The 12,875-nt window shown below is 40.5% G+C and overlaps 2 protein-coding genes across 13 annotated transcripts in view; one reads left to right on the forward strand and one right to left on the reverse strand.

Moving 5' to 3' along the window:
• The window catches only part of STARD9 (StAR related lipid transfer domain containing 9), a 321,608-nt gene that overhangs the window by 154,553 nt on the left and 154,180 nt on the right, over window positions 1-12,875 (reverse strand). For all 9 annotated transcript variants that reach the window (XR_007774876.1, XR_007774877.1, XM_050956627.1 and 6 more), the window contains 8 exons: window positions 11,899-12,096; window positions 10,253-10,436; window positions 6,713-6,859; window positions 6,107-6,215; window positions 4,016-4,158; window positions 2,983-3,047; window positions 2,681-2,886; window positions 1,531-1,610 (listed from right to left, as the gene is read on the reverse strand). Coding sequence is in view for 7 of the 9 variants with exons in the window: in XM_050956627.1 (XP_050812584.1) it covers window positions 1,531-1,610; window positions 2,681-2,886; window positions 2,983-3,047; window positions 4,016-4,158; window positions 6,107-6,215; window positions 6,713-6,859; window positions 10,253-10,436; window positions 11,899-12,096 (1,132 nt within the window). In the remaining 2 variants the exon portion in view is untranslated. The remainder of the gene's footprint in view (window positions 1-1,530; window positions 1,611-2,680; window positions 2,887-2,982; window positions 3,048-4,015; window positions 4,159-6,106; window positions 6,216-6,712; window positions 6,860-10,252; window positions 10,437-11,898; window positions 12,097-12,875) is intronic.
• CDAN1 (codanin 1) overlaps window positions 1-12,875 on the forward strand; it is a 98,107-nt gene that overhangs the window by 56,083 nt on the left and 29,149 nt on the right. Inside the window, exons 28-29 of one of the 4 annotated variants that reach the window (XR_007774880.1) lie at window positions 3,122-3,321; window positions 4,075-5,914. The exons of 2 other annotated variants lie outside the window; for them this stretch is intronic. The gene's annotated coding sequence lies outside the window, so the exon portion shown is untranslated. Of the gene's footprint in view, window positions 1-3,121; window positions 3,322-4,071; window positions 5,915-12,875 lie in introns of those variants that run through there. One more of the 4 variants, XR_007774879.1, reaches the window with a different exon arrangement.

Below are 12,875 nucleotides of genomic sequence, written 5' to 3' on the forward strand. Positions count from 1 at the left end.
CAGCAAAGTTGCCATAGGGAGTCTGCTACCACATATTTCAAAGTATACTACTGAACTTCTGGCATGCAGAAGCAAGGTCCACACAGCCAGTTAGTGCATGGCAAACTAGTAAACTAGTACTTGTTGCAAACTAAGACTCCATGTAGCTCTTTGAGAGCAATTTAACCAAATTTTTAAATAAAGTGACAAAACTTGAAGTAGGTTACGGTTAGAGGTTACATTTTTATACCTACTGGTGAATCTGCAGAGAAAGTAAAGCTAGTTTAAAATCATTAGTGTCTCAGTCCAGCAACTCACTAAGCATATGCTTAATGTTTAGCATTTGAGTAGCCCCACTGACGTCAATGGGACTCCTCCTGTGCTTAAATGTGGTGCTGGACTGCAGCCTAAGTGCATACTTGGTATTAGTGTGTGAGTCTTTAAAGAGGAACCATGGCTACGAATACTCTAGGAAGGCTATTTTGAACTGACATTTCCATTTTAAGCTATTACCTAAATTTAAAATTGCATTTGGTTGAGGCCCTAGTAAATCAAGTGCATATAAAAATAAGTTACTTGAATGCTAACTGATAAAAGGACTTGTATCAAGTTTCATTTATTTAAGTTTGTAAACAGCATCATGTACACTTCTGTGTTGTTAAATTGTATTTTCACTAATAAAATTTAAGGTATCTTAAGTCTATGCTTTAACTAACTAAATAACCTGAAATTCAATAAGTTCCTGAGAGACATGATATGGGCAGCTGATAACATAACCAATGGTCCCTTCTGGCCTTGGAATCTATGAAATGTTACTAGATGCTTAGTTTACTTTTTTCATATTTGTTTATTCTAATAGCCTAAGGGTCATTGTTCAGGCATTCCTCACTCCAAATGTGGTGCGAGATAAAATCTGCTGTAGTTCCAGATATTATACACTGCTCTCTTTACTGACACATTATTTTCATGTGTGAATACTGAAGCTTTTTGAACTACGATTCTTTAACAATCCTAATGGCAATACTTCTGCTTGCATCTTGGCTCTGGCATCCTCGCTATGCTGGGTTATTCCACAAACCATGCTCCCATATCAATAGAAGTATAAAATCTTTGTGCTGGGCCAACAAGCAGCACCTCCATGCTCTGCTCACTCCTTCCAAATGAATACCAGAGCGGTTTGTTGCCAAAGCATTTTACATTGTGCATCAGCAAATATGTCTGGAAATCTTCCCTCTTGTATTCTACAGACTTAACTTTACAAGGCACTGGCCATACCCGCTGTTCAGGCTGCAACCCAAGTTATTTTATTCTTATGTTCTGATAAATCTACCTCGTAATATAAGGAATCAGGTTAGAATTTGAGAATCAGCATCTGAACTCTCAACACCAATAAGGACTCCAGGAGCACAAGCAAATCTGTCTTCGCACCTAATTCATAAGGGTGTACAACTGTGGACCTTCTTCCCCATACCCCATCTTTTTCTTGAACAGTAATCTTAAACAATTTAGATTACTGACGGGCTACATCTTGGAAAGTACTGATAAATTTACCTCTTTGGCCTCTACGGTGATGCAGCAGAAATCCCGTGGTTGCTTTAGGTAACACAATGAAGTATCACTCACCAAATATACTGTAAGAAATTGAGGGGGGTGAGAGGAAAAAAAAAATCACACTACAGCAACTATACATGGCTACCTGCTTTTGAATGTTTCCTCTTTAGAAGAAACTTATTCCTCATCTGTACAATTCTCCACTGCCTTCAAAGCTTACAAATGCCTGTATATTAACTTGTCCACGCTGAAAAGCAGCATAGACTAATGCAAAGACAACCTATTGCACCCAATTTCTACAGTTTCTGCCACTGCTGACTGAGTTCAGAACTCTGTCCAACAGAAATGTTGAGACATATGTATGGATTAGAACTGAGGGGAAAGACAGCGCCTTAAGGAGTTGGTGACATGAAACTGTAATGAGTCAAATCAGCTATTTAAAAAGCCCCTTGTTACATATTTATTCTCATAACTTTCAAGCCCATGTCTTTATTTTTTCTGTCAAAAGCCATGCACACCAGTAGTACTATAGATGAATATTTAATAATAATAGTTACAAGGATCTTCCAAGAGGTAATAATATGTATTTTTAAAAGTAGCAAAACATTTGTTTTCCAAACTGCTCATTGTTTCTATAGAAGCCAGTATGTTACAGTGGATCAATAAAATAGTGAATATTCTGGGCACACTGAGCATAAGATGAACTTTTTAAAACACAAGTAACATTCTAAAGTAACACCTAGGTTCTGGCTTTGAAATTCTTCATTACAGAGGGTCTGAGATAAGGGTGAATCTGTCTCCTTTATTTATTGAGCTTCTATGGTCTCTAAGAGGTGGGTTCAAAAGTTCCTGGGTCTCTATGAATCAAGGGTGCTACATCAAATTGACACCATCGGAGGATCCGGCCCTACATGTACAGCATCAGAGTGGGTATTTACCAAAAGCATCTCACTTCATATGTCTGTTGTTCAGTTTATGATGGGGTTTTCATTACAGTAGGTTACATTTATTCTTTGACTTTTCAACCTCATCTCTTCTGATAAAATGGCTAGCAATGGGAATTGATAACATTCTTCAGAGGACAGAGACAGCTATGAACCAATTGCCATAAAGTTCCCCTTACACACAGCAATCCCAATTGATAACTCACCCAGCTGAATATGGCTCATTACTTTCTTATGTACTTGAGCTGTGTTAATGGTTTTGTCATATAGATGCCTTTTGCCAGGGTCTTTCACCATGCACCACACCTTGGGAAGGGGTCTTTCAATCACTCCAGCTCCCAAAAACCCATGCTTAGTTGCTGATGGGAAGACTTTGTAATAAACCAGTACCTCTTTTTCTGTACACTGGTATCTAAAGAAAAAAGACACGCTTCAGGTATTTGCACTAAAGACAACATAGAAATGTGTCCAAGTACCCCAAAAAGGAAAACATTTGGCATATACTTACTTCCAACCAGCTGCTGCCTGGCATTTGTAAAAGTTCCTCAGGTTATTTGAACAGGCTGCCATAACCTTAAAAATTACAATTCAGAGATGTAATCAAGGGAAAGTGCCTGATCTATAAATTGTGTTCACCTGTCTTGCAGCACAGCAGTTTGCCTCAGCCAGACTGAAGAGTAAGTCTTAACTGTTTGCGTGTGAATTAAGTGTATACAACCAGTCATGCCACAGTGGTAAGACCACACCTCCCCATTGCCTATTGTGGGAGGTTGACAGGACAGTATATAACTGCCCCTCCACTTGGAGCACAGTTGATGTTCTCCCAGTGTGATTCCAAAAGAGGTATGTCAAGTTTGGCTCTCCCACCCTGTGCATGCACGCACACACGCACACACATTCCAGTCATGCTGGATGCAGCCTGGTCAATAAGCCAGGAAGCATTAGGCAGAAAGCAGAATGCTTTCAGAGAAGAGACCAAGATGGATAGACAGAAATTCCTTGGATCTAGTATTACTGTATGTATCCTTTGCACAGTGTTAAAACTTAATGCTTTTCTCCCCAAATTTCAGTTAAGTTTAAAATCCCCATCCCAGTGATGTTGAAATGGTCAGCTACAGTGCTACAATGAAGTTTAAGTCTGGTAAACTTGTACAATTGCCTAAAATGATTGAGAACAAGCATGTTACAAAATCTGTAGGACTACAGCCTGTTGCCCTCGCCAAACCTTCACCATTATGGTGCTCACCAATGTAGGCTATCTGGTTGTTGTTATTTTAAAATTCTAAATAATACACAACAGTCAGAACCCCATGGCTGCAACCTGGCTTGCTTCACTTCTGCCATTTCAATTTCTCTGAGCATCCTTATATACAATTGACCAATAAAAAAGGGCAGGCCACAGTGAGCTGTCATGGTCAAATCAGCTTTCTAGATAGCTGAGCAAGGAGTGCAACCGATGTTCCAGACAGTGTGTTGTTGGAAACCTGCCGCACACTGTTAGGAAATACAGAAATAGATAATGATCATGCTCTTTTACTCACCTCAGTGGTAGCATTAGCCAAAATGTGTTTGGATAAATCCTGGTATTCTTTTGTAGGAGAGGAGCTGACTGAAAGAGTTAGTCCAGGACTGAACCTATGGCTGATGCTAGCAGATGGAAGTGGTGGCTGAACTCTGCTGCTCTCTGTGGAAAGTGAAGAAGTTAAAGGAGACGTCTTTGAAATGGAGAGGAAAAAAATATTCTATTCAGGCTACTATACCATCTCCATCACCGTGGTACCCAAGTACCGCACAGTAATACATTCAGCAATGTGACTACTATCATGTGCAGCTTTCTCAAGGGGAAAATTGAATGTAGATATTTCAAAATAATCTGAGTGCTGTGCGATGTGTCTATATCAGCAATGGCAAAGAAGTGCATCTTACTCTTAGAACACAAAAGGGATGGGGAAGGTGGTGGTTCTTCAGCATCTCCCTTCCTATAGCAACAAGATGTATACTTCGCTACAAGTTACGAAAGGCACAAAAATACTCTTTAAAAAAAAAAAGAGAGACTGCAAAGGGAACTGTGCCTTAAAACTGACTACCTTGATATCTATCCAGTTCTGAAACGTCCGTCACATGATTCACTCCACATATATATTCAATGACATTATTCTTAAATGACCACTCTTAGAATCTTGGGTTGTATGTTGATCCACCTGCAGCTGTTAAAGGCAGATGTAAATTAGAATAGCCCTCATGATGCTCTAGAACAGCACAGGGGCTGTCACCATGGAGAGACAACACCAGGACCTGGGCAGTGTCAAGGAAAAATTTAAGGCTCCTCTCCACACCACCCCGATTTGCACTCTGTTAATTTAGTCCAAACTAAGGCTATGGCCTAATGTGTCAGGATTTTCTGGGATGATCTCACCTATTTAGTGCTGGTTTCACTGAGTGTGCATAATACACTTCTAATGCTGCTGAAAATATTTAAAGAAATAAGTAGCGGGCAGAGCTACTCATGAGCTGGCAGATACGCTAAAGCAGAATTCTACTACAAAAAGTTAAGCCCACATTAGACTTCGCTTCTTTTAAAATACTCACTGGAAGTATGTGTTGACATCTGCATGTTCTCCTTTAGTTGTGTAGGCCTTAGTTGCAGATTTTTTCAAACCTCAGTTGAATACTGGAAACTAACTAGGTAAGACAGCATGCTAGGGAAAAAGATTTCATTCCCTGCAGCTTTTCAAAGAGGAGAGGATTAAATCTAAATTGGAGAATGTCCATCAAAATCAGTAACTGAAGAAGGGCTAATAACTCAGAAGGGCTAAAAATCAAGAAGGGCTGATAACTCAGAAATAACCAAAAGGCTATTAATACTTTTCACTTAAATAGAGCTTCTCGTGATACCGTATGTATTATTAAGATAAGTATTATTAGGTCCATTGTGCAAATAGGTAGATTGAAGCAGAAGAGGTAAATCAGTAACAGAACTGAGAACAGAACCCATTTAACTCTTAATCCTCTAACCACTCAATCACATAAATGTAAGCAAGGCAAGATGGGAGGGATTGCAAGAACTACTGATGCACAGCTTGTTTTTATCATCTCTGCCCATAAGACGACCCACTCATAATTAAGTTGCAGTTTGGTTTAAAGGGTATCGATACATATATACGCAAAATAGCTGTGCACACAAGTCAGTGTGTGTATAATGCAATTTGCAAGTCTACACTTGAAAATCTAGCCTCAAACTTCTTTGTTTCAAGGCATTTATACTCTGGTCCTCCTATCTGAATATGTTGCGTTGTTACCTATATCCAAGTACTAACATGGGAACTGCTTCATATGAACCTCTGTTTGTACAGTGCCTAGCAAAATGAGATTCTGGTCCCTCACTGGGGCTCCTAACTTCTACGGAAATGTAAATACATAAATAAAGTAATAATAATACATCCTATTGCAGTTTTCCATAAATTTCACTGTAGACTCTGGACACTGGTAGTCAAGATTTTTCTGAAGATGCATAGTAGCAAGATAGCTTCAAAAAGCTAGAATCAAATCAAAATTGGATGATTGCACAGATAATAAATCCACACAGATTTATGATGTGAATCCCAGTTTAAGCACATATTTTTTCTACTTACCACATTCTGATTTCTTTTGTAGTTGCTCTAACACATAAAGTTGACTATTTCTAACAGCTGAGCGACCTCTTGTATCTCCTCTTGGGAGCTCTGCACTTCCAGGAGAAATCTGTTATTCAAAAGAGGGCAAAAATAGTTTGTAGTGAGGACTAGGAAAAGAAATTAAACTACCTAATTAAACAAGTACTATGCTTATAGCCTGAAACCTTCTTTACAAAGCTGGTATCTACATATCAGTTTAGGGAGACCCTTTCCTTCTACTTTGCTCTGAGAATGCTCTGGTTACCTAACTTTTAGCTAGTAAAATTGTTAGATTTGTTAACAGTGTAATGCAGTGTCTTGAAATCAAAGTTATACAAATCTTGGGTCATATTAAAGAAGTGAAGACTATCATTTCAGTCATCTTCCTCTGCAGTTATAATGTGGTGACCCGCATTTAACATCTTCGGAGCATGGCACACACTTGGACCTTGACAGGTTGAGAGCCCTGATTGACCATTAACCTTCCCCAAAACAAAGCCGCCTGCTATTACATCCCTCCTCTCACCACCAAAGAATCAGAAAGGCATTACCCTCATTGACAACCTGTCAGCAATCTGCTCTCACCAGTGCTTCCTGTTTGCTGAGTTTACTCGCAGCATAAGTAGCAGCATTGCTGCTGTTATAACCAGATGTTGGGCCAGAGGAAAGACTGAGGCTGGAATCTGTACATAAAGTGCTTGTGCTTACAAGTGTCTTCAGCTTTGCTTCTTCCTGTGAAGGATGCCACAGTGTTAAAAACATACTAGAAAGTAGGAGTTGTCTACCTTCACTAGCATCTAGCCAAATAAATGAGTGTACAGTAGCTCTGCAAAATGAAATAAGAGTGATCTTATTTGGTGATTTAAATCCAATTCTCTGTGGGTGACTGTTCACATTACAAAAAATACGACTACTCCTAACACTAACAAGCACCCTGATTCTTAGAAGCATAGAAATGTAAGGCTGGAAGGGACCTCAAGTGGTCATCAAGTCCAACCCCCTGCGCAGCAGATGTTTGTCTAGCCCAGTGGTGGGAAACCTGCGGCCCGTCAGGCAGGCCGTGAGACAGTTTGTTTACATTGACCGTCTGCAGGCACGGCCGCCTGCAGCTCCCAGTGGCCACAGTTTGCCGTTCCTGGCCAACGGGAAGCATATCCCTGCAGCTCCCATTGGCTAAGAATGGCAAACCGCAGCCACTGGGAGCTGCAAGCGTCTGTGCTTGCAGACAGTCAATGTAAACAAACTGTCTCGTGGCCTGGCTGCGCGTGGCCCACAGGTTGCCCACCACTGGTCTAGCCTCGTCTCCAATGATGGGGATTCCACAACCTCCCTTGGAAGCCTATTCCAGTGTCACAGTCAGAGTTTTAGCCCAGAAGGGACCTCCTGTGTATCACAGGCCACCAGCACCACCCACACAGTAAATTCAACAGCTGAAAGGAGACCACAGTATTATAGCCCACTGGAGACTAAACTGTTATGTGCCACAGGCAGAGAACAGGAGGGAGGGGAGGTGCACCAATGTTTGAGACCCCTGCAATGGCAGTGCTTAACTATCCTTATAGTACAAAAGTTTTTCCTAATATCTAACCTAAATCGCCCTTGCTCCAGACTAAGCCTATTGCTTCTTGTTCTATCTGCACTGGACATGGAGAACAATTGATCACAGTCCTCTGAATAAACAGCTCTTAACCTATTTAAAGACTACCAGGTCTCCCCACACACTCCTGCCCCCCCCTTCAGTCAGTCTTCTCAAGACTATACATGCTAAGCTTTTGTTAACCTTTCCTCACAGGTCAGGTTTTCTCATTTTTTTTTTCATTTTTGTTACTTTTATTTTGATTCTCTCCAATTTGTTCACATCTTTCTGGAAGTGTGGTGCCCAGAACGGGACACAGTACTCCAGCCAAGCCTGACCAGTGCTGAGTCGAGCAGGACAGTTACCTCCCGTGTCTCACGCACAACACTCCTCTTCATACACCCCAGAACGATATTGGCCTATTTAACAACTGCATCACATTGTTGACCCATTTTCAATTTGTGATCCACTATAACATCCCTCCGCCCCTGATCCTTTTCAACAGTACTACCACTTAGCCAGTTATTCTGTTTTATAGCTGTGAATTTGACTTTTCCTGCCTACATGTAGTACTTTGCACTTGTCTTTACTGAATTTCATCTAGTTGATTTCAGACCAAGTCTCCAATTTGTCAAGGTCATTTTTATCTCCCAAAGAGCTAGCAATCGCTCCCAGTTTGGTGTCATCCAGCAAATTTTATAAGCATAGTCTCCACTCCATTATCCAAATCATTAATGAAAATATTGATTAGTATGGGACTCAGGACGAACCCATGCAGCACCCAGTTTCCCCAGTTTGACAGCGTACCATTGATAACTACTCTTTAAGTTGGCAAATTCAGCAGAAAGTCCAAGACTGTATGGATTATGGAAACTGAATGACCATAAAAACCATTCATGTGGACACTCTAGGTCAAGAGTGTGGCAAGCGGGGGGTTGGGGGGGGGGAGAGAAAAAGAAAAAACAAACAATCTCCTTGAAATTCCAATTGTTCCTCTTTCCATCTCTTCAAGTGAGTCCTGGCCTTGACATAACGCACTGGTAGGGAAGGTGTAAACAATAAGTTTACATTTCATCACAGGGACGACTGAAACCTCACATCCACAATGAACTGTGTGTCACCATGACTCAGCAAGGATGCTTCTAGCACAAGAAACTGAATTATAAAGGGAGAGAAAAACACTTGACTTCACCTCTCCTTCTCTCATCTCTGCTCATGACATCAGCGACTCTCAAAGAACTAAGCTAAGGAAGGAGTGGTTCCAGGCTGAAAGGAGACCTAGCTTATGAAATTTACAACAGTGTACGGTGACACAAAATCTTTGCTTTTAAGTTCACCTAGCTTGTTAAGTTAGGTATTAGCTTGACTATTCCTCTTATTTTCTTTTGTAACCAATCCTGACTTTTATACATCATCACTTGTAATCACTTAAAATCTTTCTGTAATTAATAAATTTATCTTATTGTTTTATCTTAACCAGAGCGTTTGAATTCAAGTGTGTGGAGAACTCCACTTGGGATAACAAGGCTGGTGCATATACCATTTTCCTTTGATGAAATGATGGGCTTTCTATGGGCGTGCATTGGTCAGTAGTGTGCTTGACAGTACAAGATACACATTTCTAGGGGAACAAGACTGAGATTGGAGAGCTTGCAGGTGTTGCTTTGTATGTAATTCATGAGTGACTGGTCAGAGTGCTCATGTATTTAGCTGGGAGTGAATTTACATGCTGAAGGATGTGTGAGCAGGCCAGGGGTGGCTGTGCTGACCCCAAAGCAGTGTAAAAGGCACCCCAGGTTAGAGAATTAAGGGAACACCATTGCTCAGCAGTCCAGATTGTACCCTGGGGAACATCTCAGAGGGTTACTGCAGCTTCTGCTCAGAAGAGGTGACAAAGCAGTTGCTATAGGAAAAATATGGTCACAAATTAGGCAGAGTGACCTGAAGGTAACATGGTACCATTCCAAAGTCAGACAAAAAACCCCAGCAAAACTGTAACGTGTACAGTAAGGGTGACAAAATACAAAACAAATGGAAGAGGCAAACGCAAACACACACACACACACACACACACACACCAGACTAAGGAGAAAGCGAGAGAAGCAGACTAAAAAGGATGGCAAAAGATTTTCTTTTTATCTTGTCATTTTAACATACAGAATTCAACCACATTAAGCCTGTATCAGTAGAGTCACTACATGCGTTCATATCCAGCACTCGTGGCTTAAAGACATCTTCTCAGACAGTGAGTGAAGCTTAGGAGACTTGGCATACTGATTGTCAATAAAATGACACTATTGCACAAAGGTAGGCCAGAACCACCACCAGTGAATCAGTATGGGGTTGTTTGTTTTTAAATACAAGTTAACAAGATTATTCCTTATTACCTTTACCTCCTTAATAGACAAAATTAAAGATAAAGATCTGCCTTGGGCTTAAGCACCATCACGGTTACTTTAAAAAAAAAAAAAGGAAAAAAAAAAAGAAAGAAATTGCATTAACATGAGTCATGCAGAACAGTTCAGTAACTACAGTAATTTAACACTCACCTTCTGTAGATGAGAAAATATTTGCTCTCGTATACGTCTCTTTTCTTGCTCAGCTCTCTCCCGAAGTTTGTCCCTTGCTCTTGCAATTTCAGTCTTGGCCTCCTCTCGTGCCCTCTGATAGTCTCGGAGTAGTAGTTCAATCTCTGAAGGATACTGGGCAATCCTCCTCTTTGGTTCTTGGACTCTAAAGATTGGGGGTGGGAAAAAGACACACTAAGAAATGTCTGATACAATGCCATGGGACAATGGTAAAGAATCACAGAAAGAGTTGCTTTCTTCCAACACTGAACAAGGAACTTCATAATAAGGAAAACAGGATTATTCCTACAAAATACGGTCTCTCCTTGCTTCACGGAAGAGCTTCTGAATAGCTACCTAGATTCTCTCCACCCTGCTGAACATTTAAAGAAAAATGTGCACATGGTCACCTGAGGCTTTATTTAAATACAATATCTTCAATATGTATGATTATGTGTGAAAGAAGAATTGTATCTGCAGCAGTAACAAAACTCACCAATACATGTTCTACTGAAACAACAGCCCCATCTCATCACCCCACTATGCCCCCTCTTGCCTCTTGGTTAACCCCTCACTCCCACCCCCTCTCCTCCAAACACATGCCTCTAATTCTCTCACTCTCTCTCTTAATGGGCAGCATGGAACTCCCACGGTGAGTCAATTCAATGACCACCCCTGACATGATCTTCTCACAGGGACCTGGAAAGCCTTGGCATGAGTTGCATCACTTATCCTTTCCCACCTGCTGTCCCCAGTTCCCAGCCTATACAATCACCACATTCACATCTCCTTTGCACTGAGCTTGAAAATTGGATTCAGGGTGCATGTCTGGTATTCACCACAGTGAGAATACTTACACCTCTGTGACATCCTATTAACATATAGGAGCAACTTAAGATGCTGATTTTGATCTATTAAGCTCAATAAAACAAGGGTCCCAATTGTCTGTTAGACTGCCTCTCTCCCCATCTACCACCAGGGCTGCAAAGTTCAGCTGGGCAAGTCTCTAAATTCAAACAACTTGGGGCTGGGGTTCCCAGCAGACAGCCCTTAGACCCTGGAATTAACTTCTCTCACTGGTCTGACAGAGCTCAAGTTTGTTGATATTTAGAGCATAATGCAAATCTCATCTCTCTTCCTTGTCCCTTTGGATGGGGAGTAAAAGGAGAGGTTGGTGAGTAATTTATAATAAGTGGGGTGCGATCTTGCTTTTGCTTTTAAGAAAGTCTTTTGCTAAACATTGTATATGTGCAAAAATAAGTCCATGGTTTACTACTTTAGACTATCAATTAAAACTAGGTAGATATGAACTATGCGGCATTTTCTTTGGAGTGGGGAATCTTAGTTTTCCCTAAGTTCTGAGAATCTTTTCTAGGTTAATAGTTTGAAAAGTGAAATCAAATTGACCAAAACTTGTACAGGAAGTTTTTGCCTTCTCTAGAACAAAATAATGAACAACTCTCCTGTCCCAAAGTTCACCTCTTCTACATCTGGCATACCATATGAGAATCTGTGTGTTCATTCTACCACAGACACATCACTGTCCACCTTACTGAATAAAATGGGAGTTGCGCATGTACACCTGAGAGCAGCACGGGTTCCCAAAGCTGAAGTTTATGTGTCCCTACCTAGTATTTTCTACTACATTTCTTCTCAGTTGCTGCAAGTATTCTCGGCGTCTGCTGGGGAGATCCAGATCCCGCTGGTTTGTGTCCAACGTCTGCATCAGGCTCAGATGCTTTTGTGGACTGAGACTACGGGTTCTCCTAAAGCTCTGAAGCCTTTCCTCCCTCTGCTTTCTCAGGGCATCAATTGTCTTCATGTGCCTATTAAAGGGTACAAGGTCAGAGTTACAAGGTATGCACCTGGTAAAGTTACAAAGCTCAGTTTTCCAGAGTGATATATTCCACTGCACAGGACTCCTGCACAGCCCCTCTCAGTGACATGATCACAGGAGCTGCAGAAATGCTAAACCATTAAAATAGTAAGAAATGAGTACAAAGAATTAGAACTCACTTTCATGTTTTTAAAAACTGGAGGGAGGGGGGAAAATCAAGAGATAAGCTCAATACTGGTCTTAAACTTATAGATTATAATGATAACTTCCTGATTTTCAATACAAATATTACCCTATTATAAGAATTCTATAAAAAGGGCTTAATTTTTCCTAGTTTCTCCACCATCGTCTTTTTATTATTTGTTTTTGCCACCTTCACATAGCAGTATTTGCTAACAGAAACAAGAATGAAATATTGTTATAAAAATACTGAGGTGTCAAATTTTTTACACTGCAGTAACTCAACAGAATCCTACTCTGATGGCTCACAGTGCAGAGGTATGTGCGTGTGATTCTCAGAGCTGCTAATGATTTTGGTTAACTTAGTAGAAGGAGGACGTTAGACCTGAATAATCTGTAGCTTGTACTTCTTCCTATTTCCATTATTACAGCAAAAGCCTTGTTCTTAATTATCATTTACTATGGGTAAGAGAATCTTAATGTTACACTTGTTCACACAAATTTTTCTGTTCTCCAGTTAAGATCTCTTAATAAACTGAATATTTAACACTTGTTATGCTTATTATTAAAGTGTATTTAAAATGCATG

The sequence above is a fragment of the Gopherus flavomarginatus genome, chromosome 5 (genome assembly GCF_025201925.1).
Source record: "Gopherus flavomarginatus isolate rGopFla2 chromosome 5, rGopFla2.mat.asm, whole genome shotgun sequence".
Classification (NCBI taxonomy): domain Eukaryota; kingdom Metazoa; phylum Chordata; order Testudines; family Testudinidae; genus Gopherus; species Gopherus flavomarginatus.